The sequence below is a fragment of the Heterodontus francisci genome, chromosome 1 (assembly GCF_036365525.1).
Source record: "Heterodontus francisci isolate sHetFra1 chromosome 1, sHetFra1.hap1, whole genome shotgun sequence".
In the NCBI taxonomy this organism is placed as follows: Eukaryota; Metazoa; Chordata; class Chondrichthyes; order Heterodontiformes; family Heterodontidae; genus Heterodontus; species Heterodontus francisci.
In genome coordinates this window covers 50918035-50944844 of record NC_090371.1, presented here as the reverse complement: position 1 = coordinate 50944844, position 26810 = coordinate 50918035, and the positions used below count along the sequence as shown (strand labels likewise).

Here is a 26810-nt window from a genome sequence, read left to right as displayed (position 1 = left end):
TACACAGAGGGTGGTGAGTGCCTGGAGCTTGCTGCCAGGGGAGGTGGTGGAAGCAGGTCCGATAGCAACTTTTAAGAGGCATCTTGACAAATACATGAATAGGATGGGAATAGAGGGATATGGTCCCCGGAAGTGCAGAAGGTTTTAGTTTAGGCAGGCATCAAGATCGGCGCAGGCTTGGAGGGCCGAATGGCCTGTTCCTGTGCTGTAGTGTTCTTTGTTCTTGTTGGAGATGTTCATTGCCTGACACTTGTATTGTTTGAATGTTACTTGCCACTTATCAGGTTGACCCGATCTTGCTGCACGCAGGGTCGGACTGCTTCAGTATCTGAGGAGTTAAAAATGGGACTGAACACTGTTCAATTGTCAGCGAATATCCCCACTTTTGACCTTTTGATGGAGGGAAGGTCATTGATAAAGCAGCTGAAGATGGCTGGGCCTAGGATACTACCCTGAGGAACTCCTGCAGTGATGTCCTGGGTCTGAGATGATTGACTGCCAAAAACCACTTTCATCTTCTTTGTGATAGATGTGACTCCAAGCAGTGGCGAATCTTACCCCAATTCCCATTGATTTCAATATTGCAGGGCTCCTTGATGCCAAGGGCACTCACTCTCACCTGACCTCTTGAATTCAGCTGTTTTGTACCATGCTTGGGCCAAGACCGTAATGAGGTCTGGAGCTGCATGGCCCTGGCAGAATCCAAACTGAGCATTGGTGAGCAGACTATTGCTGAGTAAGTGCCACTTGATAGCACAGTCAATGACACCTTCCATCACTTTGCTGATGATTGAGAGTCGACTGATGGGGTGGTAATTGTTGGATTTGATTTGTCCTGCATTTTGTAGATGGGACATACCTGGGCAATTTTCCACATTGTCAGATAGATGTCAGTGTTGTAGCTGTATTGGAGCAGCTTGGCTAGGGGCATGGCTAGTTCTGCAGCACAGCTGTTCAGTCGTCGAGGAGGCAGGATGTTATCAGGGCACATAGCCTTTGCTGTATCTAGTGTCTTTAGCTGTTTCATGAGAGAATTGAATTAGCTGAAGACTGGCATCTGTGATGCTGGGGACTTCGGGAGGAGACCAAGATGGATTATCCACAGCACTTCTGGCTGAAGACAGTCACAAATACTACAGCCTTCTCTTTTCCACCAACGCAATGGGCTCCCCATCATTGAGGATGGGGATGTTTGTGGAGCTTCCTCCTCTGATTAGTTGTTAAATTGTCCATCACCATTCACGATTGAATGTGGCAGGACTGCAGAGCTTTGATCTGATCTGTTGGTTGTGGGATCGCTTTGCTCTGCTCATTGCGTGCTGCTTCCGCTGTTTAGTGTGCATGAGGTCCTGCGTTGTAGCTTCACCAGGTTGGCACCTCATTTTCAGATTTGCCTGGTACTGCTGCTGGCTTGCTCTCCTATACTCATTGAACCAGGGTTGATCTCGTGGCTTGACGATAATGGTAGAGTGAGGGATATGCTGGCGCTTGAGGTTACAGAATGTAGTTGAATACAATTCTTCAGCTGCCGAGTGCCTAATGGATATCTAGTTTTGAGCTGTGGAATCAGTTCTGAGTCTATCCCATTTAGCATGTTGGTAGTGCCACGCAACACGATGGAGGGTATCTGTGTGAAGAATGGACTTTGTCTTCAGAAGTACTGCATGGTGGAGGCTGCCATGGGCAGATGGATCTGTTGACAGGTAGATTGGTGAGGTCGATGTCAAGTTGTTTTTTCTGTCTTGTTTCTCCCACCATCTGCTGCAGGCCTAGTCTGGCAGCTATGTACTTTGGTCAGTTGTGTCAGTAGTGTTGTCACTGACCCACCTTTGGTGATGGACATTGAAGAGTACATTCGGTGCCCCTGCAATCCTCAGTGCTTCTTCCAATTGGTGTTCAAGATGGAGGAGCCCAAATCATCCACTGAAGGAGGCCGGTGCTTATTAATCAGCAGAAGGTTTTCTTGTCCATGTTGACCTGATGCCATGAGACCTCTTGGGGTCTGGAGTCAATGTTGAGGACTCCCAGGGCCACTCCTCCCAACTGTATGCCACTATGCCACCACCTTGGGTGGGTCTGTCCTGATGGTGGGATAGGATATTGTCATGGCGATAACTGAGTGTTATGTGAACATGCATATTATATAAAATACAGTACATACTTTACTAGTTAGGAGGTCATATGACCTGGGGCTTCCAAGGGTCAGATAGCACACGTTGAAGGACTGTATCTGTAGAGTAAAGATGACTGAATAAATTCTGTGAAGCAAGTTAAATCTCTAAATGTCATTACTGGAGGATCGACAGTGGCGACGAGGGCTTTGAGGAGTAAATTATTGGATTAGGTTACTGAACCGTTGCAGTTGGATATGGCTTTTGGCGGATTGGAATCTGCTGGGATTCATGGTGTGAATCCATTTGATCTCGATAGTAAAGTCAGTGTAGTGAGTGCACGATGGGTCTCATGGACAGCAGGGACCTGTTTCTCAATGGGGTGACATCGATGCAGCAAGCTCAATGGAGGGCTTTTTTGCTCTACAATGCAGGGGCATTGGTGAGAGGGACATTCAAATGTTTAATGGCACAGGAGAATGGGATGATTATGTCAAGGCCTTGAATGCATTAAACAAGCATTATGTGAAGATAAATGCAACATTTCAGCAACATGTTTTTCGGCAAATGAAACAGACAGATGGGGAAACTGTTGCACAATTTCACAGAATCACAGAATTGTTACAGCGCAGAAAGAGGCCATTGTGTCCGCACTGGCTCTCTGAAAGAGCAATTCCCTCAGTCCCATTCCCCTGCCTTCTCCCCATAACCCTGAACATTCTTCCTTTTCATATAACTGTCTAATTCCCTTTTGAATGCTTCAATTGAACCTGCCTCCGCCACTTTCTCAGGCACTGCATTCCAGACCTTAAACACTCGCTGCGTGATAAAGTTATTCCTCATGTCACTTTTGCTTCTCTTACCAAATACTTTAAATCTATGCCCTCTTGTTCTCGATCCTTTCGCGAGTGGGAACAGTTTCTCTCTACCTACTCTGTCCAGATCCCCTCATGATTTTGTATACCTCTATCAAGTCACCTGTCTGCCTTCTTTTCAAGGAAAACAGTCCTAATTTCTCCAATCTATCTTCATAACTGAAGTTCCTCATCCCTGGAACCATTCTCGTGAATCTCTTCTGTACTTTCTCTAATGCCCTCATGTCTTTCCTCAAGTGCGGCGCCCAGAATTGGACACAATACTCCAGCTGAGGCCAAAGTATGGTCTTATACAAGTTCAACATAACTTTCTTGCTCTTGTACTCTATGCCTCTATTAATAAAGCCCAGGATACTGTATGCTTTATTAACTGTTCTCTCAACCTGTTCTGCAACCTTTAATGACTTATGCACATATACACCCTCTTCCCTTGCACCCCCTTTAGAATTGTGCCCTTTATTCTATATTGTCTCTCCATGTTCTTCCTACCAAAATGAATCACCTCACATTTTTCTGCATTGAACTTCACCTGCCAACTGTCTGCCCATTCCACCAACTTGTCTATATCCTTTTGAAGTTCTATACTATCCTCCTCACAGTTCACAATGCTTCCAAGTTTCGTATCATCTCCAAACTTTGAAATTGTGCCCTGTACACCAAGGTGTAGGTCATTAATATATATCAGGAAAAGCAAGGGTCCCAACACTGATCCTTCGGGAGCTCCACTACAAACCTTCCTCCAGCCTGAAAAACATCCGTTAACCACTACTCTTCGTTTCCTGTCACTTAGACATTTTTGTATCCATGTTGCTACCATCCCTTTTATTCCATGAGCTACAAGTTTTCTCACAAGTCTGTTGTGTGGCACTGTATCAAATGCCTTAGGAAAGTCCATGTACACCAGATCAACAGCATTGCCCACCTGTTACCATTTCAAAAAACTACGGTAAGTTTGTTAAACATGATTTTCCCTTAAGAAATCCATGCTGACTTTCCTTAATTAACTCACATTTGTCCAAGTGAGTATTGATTTTGTCCCGAATTATTTTTTCCAGAAGTTTTCCCACCACCGAAGTTAAACTTACTGGCCTGTAGTTGCTGGGCTTATCTTTACACCCTTTTTTGAACAAGGGTGTAATGTTTGTAATTCTACAGTCCTCTGGCACCACCCCTGAGTTTAAGGAAGACTGAAAAATTATGACCAGTGCCCATGCGATTTCCACCCTCACTTCCCTCGGTATCCTTGGATGCATCTCATCCGGCCCTGGTGCTTTATCCACCTCAAGTTGAGGCAGCCTTTCTAATACTTCCTCTTTGTCAATTTTAAACCCCTCTAGTGTCTGACTTACCTCCTCTTTCAACATTGCCTGGGTTGCATCTTCTTCCTTGGTAAAGACAGGTACAAAGTATTCATTTAATACCTCAGCTATGCCCTCTAACACCTTGTGTAAATCCCCTTTCTAGTCCCTAATCGGCCCACTCCTCCTTTTACCACCTTTTTGCTATTTATAAGCCCATAGAAAACTTTGGGATTTCTTTTACTGCTAGCTGCCAGTGTCTTCCCATGCTCTCTCTTTGCTTCTCTTCTTTGCTTTTTCACTTCCCCTCTGGACCTTCTATATTCCGCCTGGTTCACAATAGTATTTTCTACCTGGCATCTGTCATAAGCACACTTTATCTTCTTTATCTTAATTGCTATCTCTTTTGTCATCCATGGAGCTCTGGATTTGTTTGCTCTACTTTTCCCCTTTGAGGGAACATACCTTGACTGTGCCCGAACTATCTCTTCTTTGAAGGTAGCCCATTGCTGATGTACCGGTTTTCCTGCCAGCTTTTGACTCCAATTTATTTGCCGCAGCTCCATTCTTACCCCTCTGAAGTTGGCTTTCTCCCTGTTAATTATTCTACCCTAGATTGCTCCTTGCCCTTTTCCATAGTCAGCCTAAACCTTATGATACAATGATCACATCCCCTAAATGCTCTCCTACTGATACTTGATCCACTTGGCCCACCTCATTCCCAAGAACCAGGTCTAGCAGAGCCTCCTTTCTTGTTGGACTAGCAACATACTGTTGTAGAAAATTTTCCTGAACACACTTTAGGAACTCTTGCCCCTCACTACTATTATCCCAGTCTATGTTTGGATAATTAAAGTCCCCTATTAAAACTACCCTATCATTTTTGCACCTCTCCGTAATTTCCTTGCAAATTTATTCCTCCACGTCCTTCCCACTAGCTGGTGGCCTATAGACAACACCGAGCAATGTAACTGCACCTTTTTTGCTCCATAGCTCTAGCCAAATTGATTCTGTCCGGGACCCCTCTGAGACATCCTTTTTCTCTAGCACTGCAATACTCTCCTTAATCAATATTGCCACCCCTCCCCCTTTTCTCCCTTTCCTATCTTTTCTGAACACCTTGTATCCAGGAATATTTAACACCCAGACCTGCCTTTCTTTGAGCCAGGTCTCCATTATAGCCACGACATTATATTTCAAACAAGGAAATCTGTTCCTCTCTCCACAGATGCTACCAGACCTGTTGAGTATTTCCAGCACATTTAAAAAAAAATTAAGCTGAGGATCCAGACAGGAAAATGGAAGAAGTATATGCATAAGTCCTATATTGCTGTGAGAGATGAACTGTGCACAGTGGGAAAATGTGTACTTGGAGACAACAGAGTTGTAGTGCCAAGGCAGCTAAGAAATAGAATGGTGACATTGGCTCATGAGGTCATTTAGGAGAGGTGGTATGAAGCAGAAGCTGAGAACCAAGGTTTGGTGGCTGGAATGGAGAAGGATGCAGAAAAATTCATCAAATCCTGCCATGGATGTCCAGTCGTTAGCCGACCCAACCCACTTGAACCAATACACAGCACAATGCTACCAGCCGCACCATGGGAAGACGTAGCCATGGATTTTCTTAGATTCGTTTCCATCAGGAGAGCCAATTCCAGTTGTGACTGTCTATTACGGTCGATTCTATGAGTAAGTTGTAATGAAGTCTACAACAGTAGAGAAGACAGTGACAGTATTGAGATATTTGCAAGGCATGGTTTGCCAGTTACCTTGTACTCAGACGATGGGCTGCAATTTATCTCAGAGATGTTTGCTGACTATATGCAGGTTACAGGGATTCACCACCACAGAGTGACGCCAAAATGGGCAGAAGCTAATCAAGAGGTGGAACATCAGAACCCACCTCTAGAGAAGCAGATGAGAATTGCCCAAGCTGACGACAGACCAGAAATAGTCACTGCTGTCATATGTGGCTGTGTACAGAGCAATTCCATATACTGCAACAGGGAAGAGCCCAGCAGAGTTGCTGTTTGGATGAAAAGTCCACACCAAGATGTTGTAAATCAGAGACATCATTAAAGATCACGACGTTTGAGACCATGATTGTGAGAAGAAGGGTGTGTCAAAATTTTCTGCAGATCATAGAAGGGGTGCCAGAGAGTCTGATGTAATATAAAAGTGATGAGAGATTCCGAGCAAGCTGGACACAACATTCTTTCCAGAACTGTATAATTTTATTTCCAAGATTGGAAATAGGGTGACTCTGTGGTCACTGAAAGGAGTAGAATATGACAGAAATAAGTCATATGCCAAGAAATATCTGCATCGCTGTAGTTTTATGATGCAGAATCTAGAGTCTGAACAAAATCTGGTTCCAGATCAAGATGCACAGATGGTGGAACAGCAAATAGTCGTTCACCATCGAGGTGAGGTTCAGATGGCGGCAGGGACTGATGAGGTACCTGGACCAGGAAGTAGAGACTCCAGAGTTTCTGACAGCAGGAGTCCAGAATCATAGATGGGTCACAGTCTCAGAATACGGGGTATGCAATTTAGAACCGATGAGGAGAAATTTCTTCACTCAGAGGGTGGTGAACATGTGGAATTCTATACCGCAGAAGGCAGTGGAAGCCAAGTCATTAAATATATTCAAGAAGGATCCCAAAGGGATCAAGGGATACAGGGAAAAAGCGGGAACAGAGTACTGAATTTGACGATCAGCCATGATCTTTTTTGAATGGCGGAGCAGGCCCAAAGGGCCGAATGGCCTACTCCTATTCCTATTTTCTATGTTTCTATGAAAGCTCATGAAAGGAAGCTGATACCATCAAGTCCAAGGACGATAACTAGAATTCCTGAGATGGCAGGCAGAACCATGCATCAGAGGAGACCACCGAAGAGATATGAGGATTTTATCTCTTGTGCACATATTCATTTGTGTAGTGCCAGAAAATCATGGACATGTTTACAATCTGATTAAGGGAGGAATATCATGATGATAACTGAGTGTTATGTGGACTTGCATATTAGATACAATACAGTTCTCACCTATTAGATACAATACAATACATGTTGTATTAGTATAGGCTGCTAGGAGGTCCTCCGACCTGAGGCTTTTATTTTTATTCTTTCATGGGATGTGAGTGTCGCTGGCTAGGCCAGCATTTATTGTCCTTCTCTAATTGCCCTTGAGAAGGTGGTGGTGCGCTGCCTTGAACCGCTGCAGTCCTTGGGCTGTAGGTACACCCACAGTGCTGTTAGGAAGGATTTTGACCCAGCGACAGTGAAGGAACGGCAATACAGTTCCAAGTCAGGATGGTGTGTGGTTTGGAGGGGAACTTGCAGGTAGTGGTGTTCCCATGTAGCTGCTGCCCTTGTCCTTCTAGGTGGTAGAAGTCACGGGTTTGGAAGATGCTGACAAAGAAGCCTTGGTGAGTTGCTGCTGTACATCTTGTAGACGGTACACACTGCTGCCACTGTGCGTCAGTGGTGACGAGAGTGAAGGTTTAAGGTGTAGCTCGGGTGCCAATCAAGCAGGCTGCTTTGTCCTGAATAGTGTCGAGCTTCTTGAGTGTTGTTGGAGCTGCATCCATCCAGGCAAGTGGAGAGTATTCCAAAACACTCCTGACTTGTGCCCTGTAGATGGTGGACAGGCATTGGGGAGACAGGAGGTGAGTTCCTCATCACAGAATTCCCAGCCTCTGACCTGTTTTTGTAGCCACAGCATTTATGTGATTGGTCCAGTTCAGTTTCTGGTCAATGGTAACCTCCAGGATGTTGATAGTGGGGGATTCAGTGACGGTAATGCCATTGAAAATCAAGGAGAGATGGTTAGATTCTTTCTTGTTGGAGATTGTCATTGTTTGGCACTTGTGTGGTCCGACTGTTACTTACTGCTTATCAGCCCAAGCCTGGATGTTGTCAAGTTCTTGCTGCATCTGGACACGGACTGGTTCAGATTTCACAATCATCAGCGAAAATCCCCACCTCTGACCTTATGATGGAGGGGAGGGATGAAGCAGCTGAAGATGTTTGGGCTGAGGACACTACCCTGAGGAACGCTTGCAGTGATGTCCTGGGACTGAGATAATTGACTTCCGACAACCACAACCATCTCCTTTTGTGCTAGGTATGACTCCAACCAGCGGAGAGTTTTTCCCACTGATTCCCATTGACTCCAGTGTTGCTAGGGCTCCTTGATGCCATACTCTGTCAAATGCTGCCTTGATATCAAGGGTCAGATAGCACATGTTATTGAAGGACTGTATCTGTAGAGTAAAGATGACTGAATAAAGTCTGTGAAACAAGTTAAATCTCTTAAATGTCATTACTGGAGAATCCAACAGACATAACCAGGAATGATGATGGAGGAGTCTGGGACATTGGCTGTACGGTATGACTTGGTAAGTATGACTTTGTCAGGCTGTTGCTTGACCAGTATCTGATGCAGCTCTCCTAATTTTGGCACAAGTCCCCAGATGTTAGTAAGGAAGACTTTTCAGGGTTGACTGGGCAGGGTGCGCAGTTGTCCGTTCTGGTGCCCAGGTTGATGTCAGGTGGTCTGTGTGATTTTTATTATTCTTCCACTTTTCTGTAGCTGTTTGATACAACTGAGTGGCTTGCCATGCCTTTTCAAAGAACAAGAACAAAGAACAGTACAGCACAGGAACAGGCCATTCGGCCCTCCAAGCCTGCGCCGATCTTGATGCCTGCCTAAACTAAAACCTTCTGCACTTCCAGGGCCCATATCCCTCTATTCCCTTCCTTTCATGTATTTGTCAAGATGTCTCTTAAACGTCGCTATCGTATCTGCTTCCACCACCTCCCTGGCAGCAGGTTCCAGGCACTCACCACCCTCTGTGTAAAAAAACTTGCCTCGCACATCCCCTCTAAACTTTGCCCCTCGCACCTTAAACCTATGTCCCCTAGTAACTGACTCTTGCACCCTGGGAAAAAGCTTCTGACTATCCACTCTGTCTATGCCGCTTATAACTTTGTAAACCTCTATCATGTCGCCCCTCCACCTCCGTCATTCCAGTGAAAACAATCCGCGTTTTTCCAACCTCTCCTCATAGTTAATGCCCTCCAGACCAGGCAACATCCTGGTAAACCTCCTCTGTACCCTCACCAAAGCCTCCACGTCCTTCTGGTAGTGTGGCGACCAGAATTGCACGCAATATTCTAAGTGTGGCCTAACTAAGGTTCTGTACAGCTGCGACATGACTTGCCAATTTTTATACTCTGTGCCCCGACCGATGAAGGCAAGCATGCCGTATGCCTTCTTGAATACCTTTTCCACCTGCGTTGCCACTTTCAGTGACCTGTGAACCTGTACGCCCAGATCTCTCTGCCTGTCAATACTCCTAAGGGTTCTGCCATTTACAGTATACCTCCCACCTGCATTACACCTTCCAAAATGCATTACCTCACATTTGTCCGGATTAAATTCCATCTGCCATTTCTCCGCCCAAGTCTCCAACCGATCTGTATCCTGCTGTATCCTCTGACAATCCTCATCACTGTCCGCAACTCCACCAACCTTTGTGTCGTCCGCAAACTTACTAATCAGACCAGCTACATTTTCCTCCAAATCATTTATATATACTACAAACAGCAAAGGTCCCAGCACTGATCCTTGCGGAACACCACTAATCACATCCCTCCATTCAGAAAAACACCCATCCACTGATGCCCTCTGTCTTCAATGACCGAGCCAGTTCTGTATCCATCTTGCCAGCTCACCTCTGATCCCGTGTGACTTCACCTTTTGTACCAGTCTGCCATGCGGGACCTTGTCAAAGGCTTTACTGAAGTCCATATAGATAACATCCACTGCCCTTGCTTCATCAATTATCTTCGTCACTTCCTCAAAAAACTCAATCAAATTAGTAAGACACAACCTCCCCTTCACAAAACCATGCTGCCTCTTGCTAATAAGTCCATTTGTTTCCAAATGGGAGTAAATCCTGTCCCGAATAATCTTTTCTAATAGTTTCCCTACCACTGACGTCAGGCTCACCGGCCTATAATTTCCTGGATTATCCTTGCCACCCTTCTTAAACAAAGGAACAACATTGGCTATTCTCCAATCCTCTGGGACCTCACCTGTAGCCGATGAGGATGCAAAGATTTCTGTCAAGGCCCCAGCAATTTCTTCCCTTGCCTCCCTCAGTATTCTGGGATAGATCCCATCAGGCCCTGGGGACTTATCTACCTTAATGCTTTGCAAGACACCCAACACCTCCTCCTTTTTGATAATGAGATGACTGAGACTATCTGCACTCCCTTCCCTAGGCTCATCATCCACCAAGTCCTTCTCTTTGGTCAATACTGATGCAAAGTACTTATTTAGCACCTCACCCATTTCCTCTGGCTCCACACATAGATTCCCTTCTCTGTTCTTGAGTGGGCCAACCCTTTCCCTGGTTACCCTCTTGCTCTTTATATCTGTATAAAAAGCCTTGGGATTTTGCTTAATCCTGTTTGCCAATGTCTTTTCATGACCCCTTTTAGCCCTCCTAACTCCTAGCCAACATCCCTCCCTCAATAATTAAAATCAGATTTAACTGGCCATTTATTCATTTGTGGAATCTTATTGTGCCAAATTGACTGCTGCAATTGCAGATAACAGTGACTGCAGTTCATAAAGAATTCATTGATTGTAAAGTACCATGGGACATTCTGAATGCACTATATAAATTCAGGGTTTTTTCTGCAAATTGTAAATTAATTATTCTGTTATAGATCAACATAAGCTCAAGGAACAGCACCTCATCTTTTGGTTATGCAAATTACAGCTGTCTGGACTCAACATTGAATTCAGCAATTTCAGACTGTAATCTCTGCCCCCATTTTGTTTCCTTTTTCTTTGCAGGTTTCGGTTTTAATCTTGTTTTTTTCTCTTGTTTTTGCTGTTGGATGGCAATTCTTCATCATTCTGCCATCCACACCTCCTATAGCCACTCTTTTTTGTTTCTTTACTTGTCCCTTTGGCATTGCACCAACACCCCTTTGTCATTCAATTTTTCCTGTCTTCCACAATATCACAGACCTGCTCTTTTGGTATTTTTCCACCCTCCCCCCTTTTACTTGCTTAAAACCCATTACATTTCTAACTTTTCCCAGTTCTGATGAAAGGTTATCAACCTGTAATGTTAACTCTGTTTCTCTCTTCACAGATGCTGCCTGACCTGCTGAGCATTTTCTGTTTTCATTCTATTATATTGCTGGCAGGAGTGGAATCTCATTAAGTTTTAAAATTGTTTTCCTTGAAGCTTTCTCCAGATGTTTTGATCTATGAATGGACCTCTGGGCCAGTAGTATGATCCTATTCATTTAGGGACAATCATGTTCCATAAAAGCCGAAACATATAACTCTAAAGTCCATTCCTAACCAAATATTCTTCCAGCTCTTTCTAAAGGTATTAACTGAAATGGCACTAACTGCTTTGGCTACAATCTTATTCCATAAATCTACACTCTGGAGAAATAGTTTTTTTCTACTCTCGTATGCCAGTCTCTTGTTCTGTTCAAAATCCAAGTTAAATATTTCACCTCTTAGCATTTAAAAAATGCTGTATGCTCTTTATGTTAGTTAGTTAGTTAGTTAGAGATACAGCACTGAAATAGGCCCTTCGGCCCACCGAGTCTGTGCCGACCATCAACCACCCATTTATACTAATCCTACACTAATTCCATATTCCTATCACATCCCCACCTGTCCCTATATTTCCCTACCACCTACCTACACTAGGGGCAATTTACAATGGCCAATTTACCTATCAACCTGCAAGTCTTTGGCTGTGGGAGGAAACCGGAGCACCTGGCGGAACCCCACACTGTCACAGGGAGAACTTGCAAACTCCGCACAGGCAGTACCCAGAACTGAACCCGGGTCCCTGGAGCTGTGAGGCTGCGGTGCTAACCGCTGCGCCACTGTGCCTCCCACAGTGTGGGAGGCATGATTGGGAAACTTGCTGATGAAACAAAAATTGGCCGTGAAGTTAAAGGAAGAGGATAGCCGTAGACTCCAGAATGATATCAATGGTTTGGTTGAGTGGTTTTAAGTGGCAAATGGAATTCAGTTCAGAGAAGTGTGAGGTAATGCATTTGGGGAGGGCAAATAAAGCGAGAGAATACACAATAAACGGGAGGATATTGAGAGAGGTAGAAGAAGTGAGAGACCTTGGAGTGCATGTCCACAGGTCCCTGAAGGCAGGACAGTTGGGTAGAATGGTGAAGAAGGCATATGGATTGCTTTCCTAGGGATGTGATGCTGGAAGTGTATAAAACGCTGGTTAGGCCACAGCTGGAGTTTTGCTTGTAGTTCTGGTCACATTACAAAAAGGACATAATTGCTCTGGAGAGTGTAATGAGGAGATTTACAAGAATGTTGCCAGGGTTTGAAAGTTGCAGCTATGAGGAAAGATTGGATCGGCTAGTGTCGTTTTTCTTGGAATTCAGAAGGCTGAGGGGAGACTTAATTGAGGTATACAAAATCCACTATCTCCACTAGATAGAGTGGACAGGAAAGAACTGTTTCCTCTAGCGGGGAGGTCAGTTACCAGGGGACACAGATTTAAGGTGATTGGTAGAAAGATTAAAGGGGTCATGAGGAGAAACGTTTTCACCCAGAGGATGGCAGGTGTCTGGAATTCACTGCCAGGAACAGTGGTGGAGACAGAAACCCTCAATTATTTTAAAAGGTACCTGGACATGTACCTGAAGTGCTGTAACCTGCAAGGCTATGGACTGGGGATTAGATTGGGCAGCTAGTTTTTTCGGCTGGCACGGCCACAATGGGTTGAATGGCCTCCTTCTGTGCCGTAATTGTTCTCTGGTTCTATGTGCATATGTATGTGCCAACATCTGCTTTTACACTAAGTATTCTCTGGAGAAAGGGACTATTCTTGACTCAAATTTAAAATTCCAATATTTGTGTTTAAATTCTTTCTTGGCCATGCTGCTCCTTATCTCTAAGTTCCTGCAGTTCTATAATTACCATCCCCCCATCAATTAATTCTCTGTGCCTTTGATTGTGGAATCTCGAGGATCCCTCACTTCCTTCAGCTTCCCAGGCAGCATGCTCTGAAATTCCTTTCCTAAACTCTTTCATCGCTCCATCTGACACTCCTCTTTTTAAGACACTCCTTCGAACCCACCTTTTCAACCAAATTGTGTTCACTCCCTCTTTGGCTCAGTGCCTATTTTTTTTTGCATCTCTGTGAAGGTGATGCCTCAATGCAAGTTGTTATTCCTTAGGTTTATTTTCTCAAAAAAATTCATTTATATGAATTGTTACAAATCAGACTCTTAGAAGATACTTTTCGCATGCCCAGCGCAAAGAGCACCTCCCAGAGGCAAACCTTCTCACACCCTATGAACCCAAAGATAACTTTGTCAACAATGTAATCTAGGATAGGATGCTATGTTTAGTGCTCTAGGCAACTATCCTACTGAGAATTGTTTCTGTATCTTTTATTTGAAAAATGTGCAATAAAAACTATTCTAAGGAACCCGATTAATTAGTTTGGCTGTGTCACGACACATGAATTATTCAGAATTCAGCCTTTCCTGACCTCTTTAGGGAAGGTAATCATAGATGACTTGTGGTTAATGAGATGCAACCCTTTGCTTCCCTGGATAATGACCCTACTAAGTGATCATCAAAAGGACCTTTTTCTTTCGAAAGTGTCGCTTTTGCTGCCTTGATACATCAGGAGGAGCTCTGTTGTGTGCACTGGTTTTTCTATCTTACGTAAAGGTACCTGGCACCATTTGATCATAAAAAAAGGTCTGGGCTCGGACATCCCTGGGGAGATGACTTAGCTGCTTTGGAGGCGAAGTACAAAGATTATGTTGACTGTCACTCAGAGGACACCTCACTGACAGCTGCAAGGGGCAGCAGAGTACAACTCGTTTTCTCCTCTGTGTAACACAGACTACCTTTGTCAATAGTGTTTCAACTCCTTTTCCCTCACCTTTAATTAAAAGACCAGCCCTTCAATCCTGATTGATTCAGTCAGCAAGAAAGAAGGGCACTCTTTCCTGAATAGCAAAGCACAACAAAAGTACACTTTCAATTTTAATATAATAGAATTCAAGGTGAATACATGCCAACCATTGGTTCTGACGACAGGTCATCTCCTGAAACATTGTGTGAAATCTTACTGCCTTAGTCTCTGGCACAACAGCGGGACCATTTTTGGACTTGGAACCTGACTCCTTGACATAAAGGATTTGTGGTTGCTCTTTACCAGAGCAAACCAATTAAGAGCCAGCCTATGGGCTGTCTGACCAATTAGGGAGGGAGGGTGGGCAGGATGACGGGTCCATTCTACCAAAGGAAGGATTTCTATTTAAAGGCGCCATGGCATGTTTCAGTAAAGCTCAACGGCATTTGGAGTTTTCAGGCTGCAGCACTCACAGGAATGGAGAGAAGAGGCTGCTTCCTGGGTCTCTCAATCTTACCTGGAAGTCCAAATGAGGGACTGCGGTGGGGTGAGCTCTACCAAGGATGGCACAGATAGGGGAGAGGACAGTTTCTGACCTTGCAGGCATGGATGGAAGTGACTGAGGAGTGTGGCCCCTCCAACCTGGAGACAGTGCACCGAGAATATCTAGAAGCTCAGTAGGACATGACAGGTGAGGTAACCTAGCAATTTCTGGTGCCAAGCCCCACACTCTGACCTGCCAAACATTCTCCTGCATGGCAATAAAGAGTGCAGGAGGGCATGCCAGGAACAGCACCAGGCATAACTAAAAATGAGGTGTCAGCCTGGTGAAACTACAACTCAGGACTACTTGCATGCCAAACAGCGGAAGCAGCATGCAATGGACAGGGCTAAGCGATTCCACAACCAACAGATCAGATCTAAGCTCTGCAGTCCTGCCACAACCAGTCATGAGTGGAGGTGGACAATTAAACAACTGACACGAGGAGGAGGGTCCACAAACATCCTGCCCTCAAGGATGAGAAAGCCAGCACATCAGTGCAAAAGACAAGGCTGAAGCATCCATCTTCAGCCAGAGGTGCCGAGTGGATGATGAATCTCGGCCTCCTACTGATGTCTCCAGCGTCACAGATGCCAGTCTTCAACCAATCCGATTCACTCCACGTGCTATCAAGAAACGACTGATGGCACCAGATACAGCAAAGGCTATGGCCCTGTGCTGCAGAACTAGCCGTGCCCCTAGCCAAGCTGTTCCAGTACAGCTACAATAGCATCTACCCGGCAATGTAGAAAATTGCCGAGGTGTCTCCTGTGCACAAAAAGCAGGACAAATCCGACCCTGCCAATTACCGCCCTATCAGTCTACACCCGATCACCAGCAAAGTGATGGAAGGGGTCGTCGACAGTGCTATCACTTACTCAGCAATAACCTGCTCACTGACGCTCAGTTTGGGTTCCGCCAGGGCAACTCGGCTCCTGACCTCATTACAGCCTTGGTCCAAAATTGGACAAAAGAGCTGAACTCCAGAGTTTGGGTCCTTGACATCAAGGCAGCATTTGACTGAGTATGGCATCAAGGAGCCCTAGCAAAACTGGAGTCAATGGGAAGCAGGGGGAAAACTCTGCGCTGGTTGAAGTCATACCTTGCACAAAGGAAGATCCTTGTGGTTGTTGGAGGTCAATCATCTCAGTCCCAGGACATTACTGCAGGAGTTTCTCAGGGTAGTGTCCGAGGCCCAACCACCTTCAGCTGTGTTTCCCTCCATCATAAGGTCAGAAGTGGGGATGTTTGCTGATGATCGCAGAATGTTCAGCACCATTTGTGACTCCTCAGATACTGAGGCTGTCCATGTCCATATGCAGGCTGATAAGTGGCAAATGACATTCGCGCCGTACAAGTGCCAGGCGATGACCATCTCAGACAAGAGAATCTAACCATCTCTCCTTGATGTTCAATGGCATTACCATCACTGAATCCTCCACTATCAATATCCTGGAGATCACCATTGACAAGAAACTGAACTGGACCAGCTACATAAGTACTGTGGCTACAAGAGCAGGTCAGAGACTGGGAATCTTGCGGTGAATAACTCACCTCCTGACCCCCCAATGTCTGTCCACCATCTACAAGGCACAAGTCAGGAGTGTGATGGAATACTCCCTGCTTGCCTGGATGGGTGCAGCTCCAACAGCACTCAAGAAGCGCGACACCATCCAGGACAAAGCAGCCCACCTGATTGGCACCTCATCCACCACCTTCAGCATTCACTCCCTCCACCACCAATGCACAGTGGCAGCAGTGTGTATCATCTACAATATGCACTTGCAGCAACTCACCAAGACTCCTTCGACAGCACCTTCCAAACCCACGACCTCTACCACCTAGAAGGACAAGGGCAGCAGATGTATGGGAACACCACCACTTGCAAGTTCCCCTCCAAGCCACACACCATCCTGACTTGGAACTATATCACCATTCTTTCACTATCACTGTGTCAAATTCCTGGAACTCCCTTCCTAACAGCACTGTTGGTGGATCTACACCCCCGTGACTGGAGTGGTTCAAGAAGGCAGTTCACCACCACCTTCTCAAGAGTAATTAGGGATATATGCTGGCATAGTCAGTGATGCCCACATCCCCCGAACGAATAAAAACAAAAGCATATCTCAGGTCAACACATCTTGCATCTCTATTCATTCCTCTTCCTGCAGGCACTTCACATCCCCATCTGAGCAGCCAACACTCATACAGACTCTCAGTCTATTGCCCTCTCACACCCATACCTCATTCAATCTCCTAAATGGTGTGTTCCCCTCCGCTGCACACAAGCCATTATCTGAACTCACTTTCTCCATGACTGGGAAATCCAGTTTTCAGTGCTAAATGACCTCTCAAATGGCTTCTTAACAACCTCAACAACTTTTAAATTACATACCCGCCAGATCCCAACTGATGTCACTTTCTGGGACTTTCTTACCTATGTCACCCTTGAATCCACTTCAAACAGCCTAGGGAAATTCCCCCCCCACATGAACTTAGTTTCTCTCTCCACAGATGCTACTTGACCTGCTGAGTACTTCTAGTGTTTTGTGATTTTATTTCAGAGTTCCAGCATCTGCACTATGTCATGTCAATGTGCTTTGTTGAATAATAATTTTATTTAATCCACTGACTGGCGATCTTAATTTCGATTTTTTGACTAAATTTAAAAAAGAACAGATCCAAAAAATGACTTTGCTGGCAGCTTAGGATGGCCACCTAGTTTGCAACACTGTATCCTACTTTGCAAGGCCTGTGAGGAGGGAAACAAAATGTCTGCTCATATCCCAGCAAGAGCCAAGACCCAAGAAGTTTAAAGGAACACCCTGTTCTTTTAGCAAGAAGAGAAACGCTGCTACCATGTTTGAAACAGAGACTTTCATGTGACAAGCTCCTCCCCATCTGTGGTTTTAAGCTGGTGTTTTCTCTGTAGCAGAGGAGAAGCAACTGGATGCTGACCCGTGCAGTCCCAATTGGGGGGGTCCCTCGCGCTCTCTCTCTCTCTCCCTCCATTTCAGCTTATAAGCTTTGAACTCTGCTTGTTGACTGACCACCTTTGCATACTCCGGCTACAATCAGAAACCCCGCTGGAGGAAATTATCTGCATCGCTGTCTCCAAGAGACCCACTGAACCAGTCACCTACCTCTTCAAACTAAAAGCCGCAGGACCACCGAATTCAGCTAGAATCCAGACCATATACCCCTCTTTTCTCTGGGCTCTTAACTCAACCAATCTACTTTTCCCCACTCTGTAACCTATTTGCGTGTATGTGTAAACCTCTAGTGTGTGTGAGTGAAAGTTGGTGTGCAGTTTATTATTTTCATTAGTTCAGTTTAGGTACAATAAAATTAACCTCTTTCATTGTTAAACTCAAGAAAACCTGTCCGATTTTTTCTTGTTATCATCATAGCAAGTAAGTAATCAAACACCTACTGAATTGGCCGGTACATCCACTTTAAGAAAGAATTAAACCTGTTGTGGTCAAACAAAGAGAGGGAAAGAAGGGAAGCCCTTCGACCCCTCCTCACTTGACGTAACAAGTCTTTTGCTTTTGTCAGTCGACAATGATGTGGTATTCTGTCTGACAAGGCCACAGTTCTGGCTTGTGCTGATGTCCTGAGGTATGGTAGTATCATTCAGGTTAACTCCATCCAGCGCCATTCTACTGAGCCCTATGTCTTTGCTGATTGGTGGATGGCTGGCCTAATGGCAGCTAATAAATCCTGAAGCACTGTGACACAAAAACTAAAAATGCCTATGCCTTGGGATGGTTTTCAGTGCTGAAAGCACTATGTAAATGAAAGTTGTCATTGCTGCTGTTCATTAAGTGGTGGGGGGTGGGGGTGGTGGGCAGGGGGGTGAAGGAATTATTGTCTATGAGTTGGGTTTCAGTCAGGCCCAGGATGTCAATTGAATCTTCTAGAATTACATTGTAGAGCAGGAGGGCTTTGTTTGTAAAGAATCGAATGCTCTGGACAAAGGAATTGACAGAGGATGAAAATCCACTGGGATTGAAGGAGGCCATGAGAAGATGTTAGCCTAGTCTCTTATAGTGAATTGCTTGGGATGGCCATTCGGAGAGAAGTCAGGGTTGCTGATGTTGGACAAACCATGAAGGATACTGCAGTGGACATGGCAGAGGCCTAGAGTGGAAAAAAGGGACAGTTTGGGCATGTCCAGAAGCAAATTGAACTACGAGCAATGGCATACAGGAACTGAGAGGAACATTATACAGAAGGTAGAAAATCTAGAAAAAGTTTTTTTTAATATTATTCAATCATGTGATGTAGGCTATGCTGGCAAAGCCAGCAGTTGTTGCCCATCCCTAATTGCCGTTGAGAAAGTGGTGTTGAACAACATTCTTGAACCGCTGCTGTCCATCTTGTGTAGGTAGAGTGCTGCAACAGTGCTGTTTGGAGGGGAGTTCCAGGATTTTGACCCAGCGAAAGTGAAGGAAAGGCGATATAGTTCCAAGTCAGGATGGAGTATGGCTTGGAGGGGATCTTGCAGTTGGTGTTGTTCCCATGCATTTGCTTCCCTTGTCCTTCTAGGCGGTAGAGATTGCAGGTTTGGAACGTGCTGCAGGGACCTGGAGACAGACTGGAAAATCCCAGTCGGCCTCCTTTTATTGACTTTGATGGGCTCTTAATGAGCCGCGTCAGCTAACCACTGCGTGCAAACTGGTATCCCTGCCGCCCTCATCCCGTCTCCACAAAATTAGCCCAGAAGCGGGATGGAGCCAGGAAACTGGCGACTAGCGGGGCTATTTTTATCTCCCGCCTGCTTCTGTTCCTGGCCCCAGGGGGGTCTGAAATTCCTGCCCAAGGACTTTGCAGGGTAGACGACGCTGGGTGTGCCTTAGTTATGTCTGGTGTCTAGGTCGATGCCAGGTGGTCCATCCGATTTTCTTATTATAGTTTTGTGTAGCATATTTATACAACTGAGTGGCTTACTTGGCTATTTTAAAAGGCATTAAAGAGTCGACAACATTGCTCTGGGCCTGCAGCCACATATAGGTCAGATGGGGTAAAGATGGCAGATTTCTTTCCTTCAAGTACATTCATAAACCAGATGAGTTTTTATGCCAAGCTGGTAGTTTCATGGGTACCATTACTGAGACTAATTTTATTTCCCAGATTTATTTAATTAACCAAACTTAAATTCCCCAGTTGCTATGGTGGGATTTGAACTCGTAGAAAAAATATGAGCAGGAGTAGGCCATTCGGCCCTTTGGGCCTGCTGTGCCATTCAATACAATCATGGCTGATCATCCAAACTCAGTACCCTGTTTCGCTTTCTCTCTGTATCCCTTGATCCCATTAGCCCTAAGAACTATAACTCTTTCTTGAATACATTTAATGATTTGGCCTCAACTGCTTTCTGAGCAGAATAGAGAATTCCACAAGTTCACCACTCTCTGGGTGAAGAAATCCCTCCTCATCTCAGTCCTAAATGGCTTACCCCTTATCCTTAGACTGTGACTCCTGGTCCTGGACTCCCCTGCCATCAGGAACATCCTTCCTGCATCTAGTCTGTCAAGTCCTGTTAGAATTTTGTAGGTTTCTATGAGATCCCCTCTCATTCTTCTAAACTCTAGTGAATACAAGCCTAATCGAACCAATCTCTCTTCATATGTCAGTCCTGCCATCCCAGGAATCAGTCCGGTGCACCTTTGCTGCACTCTTCCATAACAAGAAAATCCTTCCTCAGATAAGGAGACTAAAACTGCACGTAATACTCTAGATGTGGTCTCACCAAGGCCTTGTATAATTGCAGCACCTGTACTCGAATCCTCTCGCTATAAAGGCCAACATACCATTTTCCTTCTTAACTGCCTGTTGCACCTGCATGCTTACTTTCAGCGACTGGTGCACAAGGACACCCAGGTCTTGCTGCACCTCCCCGTTTCCCAATCTATCGCTGTTCAGATAATCTACCTTTCTGTTTTTGCCACCAAAGTGGATAACCTCACATTTATCCACATGATACTGCATCTGCCATGTATTTGCTCACTTACTCAACCTGTCCAAATCACACTGGAGCTTCTCTGCATCCTCCTCACAGCTCACACTCCCAGCCAGCTTTGTGTCATCTGCAAACTTGGATATATTACATTTAATTCCATCATCTATATCATTAATATATATTGTGAATAGCTGGGGTCCTAGCACTGATCCCTGCAGTACCCCACTAGTCATTGCTTGCCACTCAGAAAAAAAACCCGTTTATTCCTATTCTTTGTTTCCTGTCTGCCAACCAGTTCTCTATCCATGTCAGTACCTTAACCCCAATTCCATGTGCTTTAATTTTGCACGCTAATCTCTTATGTGGGACCTTATCGAAAGCCTTCTGAAAGTCTAAATACACCACATCCACTGGTTCTCCCTTATCTATTCTACCAGTTACATTCTCAAAAAATCCCAGTAGATTTGTCAAACATGATTTCCCTTTTGTAAATCCATGTTGCCTTTGTCCGATCCTGTCACTGTTTTCCAAGTGCTCTGCTTATTACATCTTTTATAATGGACTCTAGCATTTTCCCCACTACTGATGTCAGGCTAATTGGTCTATAATTCTCTGTTTTCTCTCTACCCCCTTTTTTAAATAGTGGTGTTACATTAGCTACCCTCCAATCCATTGGAACTGTTCCAGAGTCTATAGAATTTTGAAAAATGACCAGCAATGCATCTAATATTTCTAAGGCCACTTCCTTAAGTTAACTGGGATGTAGATTATCAGGCCTGGGGATTTATCGGCCTTCAATCCCATCAATTTCCCTAACACCATTTCCTTACTAATACTGATTTCATACAGCTCCTCCTTCTCAATAGACCCTATATTCCCCAACATTTCTGGGAGGTAATTTGGTCCTCCTTTGTGAAGACAGAACCAAAGTATGTATTTAATTGGTCTGCCATTTCTTTGTTCCCCATTATAAATTCCCGCGTTTCTGAATGTAACGGACCCACTAATTTGCCTTCACTAATCTTTTTCTCTTCACATATCTATAGAAGTTTTTACAGTCAGTTTTTATGTTCTCTGCAAGCTTACTCTCATACTCTATTTTCCCCTTCTTAATCAATCCCTTTGTCCTCCTTTGCTGAATACTAAACTGCTCCCAATCCTCAGGTTTGCTGCTTGTTCTGGCCATTATATATTTCTCTTCCTTGGATCTAATACCATCCCTAATTTCTTTTGTAAGCCACATTTGAGCCACCCTTCCTGTTTTATCTTTGCGCCAGACAGGAATGAACAATTGTAATTCATCCATGTGCTCTTTAAATGCTTGCCATTGCCTATCCACTGTCAACTCTTTAAGTAACGTTCCTCAATCTATCATAGCCAACTCGCGCCTCATACCTTCATAGTTTCCTTTATTTAGATCAGTACCCTAGTCTCAGAATCAACTCTCACTCTCCACCTTAATGAAGAATTCTATTATGTTATGGTCGGTCTTCCCCAAGGGACCCCACACAACAAGATTGTTAACTAATCCTTTCTCATTACACAATACCCAGTCTAGGATGACCTGTTCTCTAGTTGGTTCCTCAACGTATTGGTCCAAAAAACCATCACGTACACCCTCCAGGAATTCCTCCTCTATAGTATTATTGCGAATTTGGTTTGCCCAATCTACATGTAGATTAAATTCACCCATAATTATAGTTGCACCCTTATTGCCTGCATCTCTAATTTCCTGTTTAATGCTATCCCTTACACCTCCACTACTGTTTGGGGGTCTATATTACAACCCCACCAATGTTTTCTGCCCCTTGGTGTTTCTTAGCTCCAGCCGTACAGATTCCACATCTCTGAATATCCATCCTCACTATTGTATTGATTTCCTCTCTTACTAACAACACTACTCCACCTCCTTTCCCTTTTTGCCTGTCCTTCCTAAATATTGAATACCCTCAGATGTTCAGTTCCCATCCTTGGTCACCCTGCAGCCATGTCTCAGTAATCGCAACTATATCAAAACCATTTCCATCTATTTGTGCGGTTAATTCACCTACCTTATTGCGAATACTCTGCGCATTGAGATACAATGCCTTTAGACTTGTCTTTTTAACATTCTTAGTCATCTTAGCATTATTTCGCACTATGGTCCTATTTGTTTCTTGCCCTTGATTTCTCTGCCTTCCACTTTTGCCTTTTTGTTTCCTGTCTTTCGTTTCTATCCTTGTTTCCTCCTCCTCAGTCTCCCCGCTCAGGTTCCCATCCCCCTGCCATTCTAATTTAAATCCTCCCCAACAGCACTAGCAAACGTCCCTGCGAGGACATCAGTTCCGGTCCTGCCTGGGTGTAACCCGTCCCGCTTGTGCTGGTCTCACATTCCCCAGAACCAGTCCCAATGTCCCAGGAATCTAAATCCCTCCCTCCTGCACCATTTCTCCAGCCACGCTTTCATCTGGTCTATTCTCCTGTTCCTATACTCACTAACATGTGGCACAGGAAGTAATCCTTTGAGGCCCTGTTTTTTAATTTAGCTCCTAACTCCTTAAATTCATCTTGCAGGAATTCATCCCTTTTTCTACCTATGTCATTGGTACCGACATGTACCACGACCACTGGCTGTTCACCCTCCCCCTTCAGAATATCCTGCAGCCGCTCCGAGACATCCTTGACCCTAGCACCAGGGAGGCAACATGCCATCTTGGAATCTCGTTTGTGGCCGCAGAAACTCCTGTCTGTTCCCCTTACAATTGAATCTCCTATCACTATGGCTCTCCCAGTCTTTTTCCTCCCCTGCTGTGCAGCAGAGCCATACATGGTGCCACGACCTTGGCTGTTGCTGCTTTCCCCTGGGAGGCTATCCCCTCCCAACAGTATCCAGAGCGCTATATCTGTTTGAGAGGGGGAGGGCCACAGGGGACTCCTGCCTGCGCCTACTACTCTGCCTGATGGTCACCCATCCCTTTTTTGCCAGTGCAGCCATTACCTGCGGTGTGACTATCTCGCTAAACATGCTATCCATGACTTCAGTATCGCGGATGCTCCACAGTGAATCCATCCGCAGCTCCAGCTCCGTATTGCGGGTAGCCAGTAACTGCAGATGGATACACTTCCTGCACACATGGTTCTCAGGGACACTGGAAGCATCCCTGATTTCCCACATAGCGCAGGAGGAGCATATCACCTGTGCGAGCTCTCCTGCCATGACTTACTTTTAGATTGCTTAGTTAATCCCCATAATTAAAAAATACTAATTACGCTAGGGGCCTTGTTCTGCTCCAAATACTACCCACTACAATCTAAAGTCCTTAATAAATTACACTAATTAAAAAAAAACACTTTAGTAGTACTAACCCCATCACTTATACGGTAGGTTGAAAAATAGAATTTTCCCCTGATTTTTTTAAGCTATTTCCAGACACTAACACGTGTTACTCACAAACCAATCACCTTGCAGCTTTCCTGTGATGTCACTGTTAACTTTTTTTTTCAAACTCTGGCGCTCTCAAACAGATCCGCTCCTCTCCGCTCTGCTCCCGGAAGGTAAGTGACTGGGCCTCGATCCTCGGACTCAATTTATCCTCTTCTCTCACTCGGCGTTCTTCCCGCAGATCCACTCCTCTCTGCTCCGCTCCCGGAAGGTAAGTGACTGGGCCTCAATCCTTGGGCTCAATTTATCCTCTTCTCTCGCTCGGCGTTCTCCACACAGGTCCGCTTCGCTCAGCTCCCAGAAGGTAAGTGCCTCTGGATCATTAGTCTAGGGCTCTGGATTACTAGTAATATAATGACTGTTCTATCGTACCAGTTACCATGCCTGGAATATGGCTAGCAGAGTCTGGGAGATTGAGGAGGAGAGCAGAAGAGCTCCAGTCTGGGTTGGCAACCAGTATCTCATATAAATTAACATAGCATAAGTAGTTTATGATTACACCAGCAAAATGCAGAGGTAATTAAACAGTGCTAGATTCAAACCAGTACCTAAAGGGGGAAAACATTGTGCTACCAACCCCTCTAATCCCTTAGGTATAATTTGTTTTTTATGGTTGGGGGAAATGTAAAGTAACCCTGTCATGAATTTTCAAATGATACTCTGTTATTATAAATTTTGTCTTTGGCAGATCGCAAAACCTGCAGGTAACAACCCAGATTTAGATGTGATGAAGCAGGTCAAACTGGATTTAATTGCTGAAGAGTTCGCAGACTTTGTAAAGGTCCGCAAAGAGTACGAAGCCAACAGTTACGCTGCATTACAAGAAGAACTAAAACAATTAAAGGGCAACATCAGGTATAGGGTCCAAAAAGCTATGGAGTTGTACAAAGTTGACATAGAAGAAAGGAGAGAAAGGTAAATAAAATTATAGTTATGCTGAATGGTTTTTAAAGTTAAAAATTTAAACTTGGAGTTACCAGTACAATTTTTATTTACATGTAAGAGAGACAGACATGGGTAATGGGTTCTGATGAAAGGTCACAGACCTGAAATGTTGACTTTCTTTCTATTTCCGCAGATGCTGCCAGACCTGCTGAGTATTTTCACATTTTCTGTTTTTATTTCAGATTTCCAGCATCTACAGTATAGGCTTTTGTATGGGTAATGGCAACCTAAGTCATTTTGTAACAATAATCTCCTTGAAATATTAATATATTCTGTACCAATGACATTTTAAAGTAGCACTTTATTGTATAATGAGAGATTTGACCATATTGGAAAAATGGTGATGCACTTTCCAAAATCTTCTGTTCAACCATTTTAATTTTAGTAGAGGAGTGTACCTGCATTCCACCCTACGTGCTAGGGGATGAGGAAATGCACCAGGAGGACATACTTGTAAAATAGATCTTTTAATATAATTATAAAAGTTGAGTACTGAGGGACTGCTGTATTGTCAGATGTGCCATCTTTTAGATTAGGTATTACACTAAGACCCCAGCTGCCATCCCAGCTGAATGTATAAGACCATTTGAAGAAGGACAGGGGTTTTCTCCTTGTATTCTGGCCAATATTTATCTGTTGATCATCACCGCCATAATAAGTCATCCATCTTGTTGCTGTTTGTGAGACCTGACTTGTGCAAATTGGCTTTTGTGTTTGGCTACAAAATATGGTGAAGGTACTGTAATTCTGTTAGACCTGATGGAACTATAAATCCATCATGTTATCACCATCTCAAGGAGAGGAGGAAAGGAAAAAAGAAAAAATGTGAAAAATAAAAATTCTGACAGAAAAACTATTTCTTTAACTTTGCCAGCCGTTACTTCAAGGGGGACCTGACATTTTAAGATAATAGATCACGAGCTAGAAAGCTGCAAAGTAACTGTTAATCAGTTGCTTCAATTCTGGAGGTCAGCATCTTTGCTGTTAGCTTTAACCTATCTGTTGTTTTGAAGTTTGATAGTATTTGGCAGTTATTCCATGCGCTAGTACCTATACTAATGCAGACAAATTTTTGAGAACAGGAGTCCGGCAAGCATGTTTGACTACTGTGTCCTTTTCCTGGTAGCATATCTCATCACAGCAATTTGAATTTCCCAGCTCCAAGATTTCAACCACTTTAAAATTTGACAGCTTATGGGCACGAATACACTGACTATTACAGAGAATTAGATATAATGTACGGCACTGAAATAGGCCATTTAGCCCATGTCAGCATTTATGCTCCACAGTCTCCTCCCACCCTACTTTATCTAACCCTATCAATATATCCTCCTACAATAAAAACAGAAAATACTGGAAATACTCAGCGGGTCAAACTGCATCTTTGGGGAAAGAAAGAGTTAACGTTTCACCAGAACTGGAAAATGTTAGTTTTTTTTATTCATTCGTGAGATATGGACAGTGTTGGCAAGCCAGCACTTATTCCCTATCCCGAATTGCTCTTGAGAAGATGGTGGTGAGCTACATTCTTGAACCACTGCAGCCCTTGTGTGTAGGTGCACCCACAGTGCTGTTAGGGAGGGGAACAGGTTTTAAGCAAGCACAGAGACATGGAAAGATGTGGAGTGGTGGAAAGAACAAAAAGGAAAGTCTGTGACAGCATAGAAGGTAGTAGTGATTTAAATGACAAAAGGAATGATG

The 26810-nt window shown here is 44.4% G+C and overlaps 1 protein-coding gene across 3 annotated transcripts in view; it reads left to right on the top strand.

Annotated features, from left to right (window-relative positions):
- Positions 1-26810, top strand: part of cfap53 (cilia and flagella associated protein 53) — a 103554-nt gene that overhangs the window by 8165 nt on the left and 68579 nt on the right. For 2 of the 3 annotated variants that reach the window (XM_068047345.1, XM_068047174.1), the window contains exon 2: positions 24853-25079. In XM_068047345.1, the coding sequence (XP_067903446.1) occupies positions 24853-25079 (227 nt within the window). The remainder of the gene's footprint in view (positions 1-24852; positions 25080-26810) is intronic. The other variant, XM_068047259.1, reaches the window with a different exon arrangement.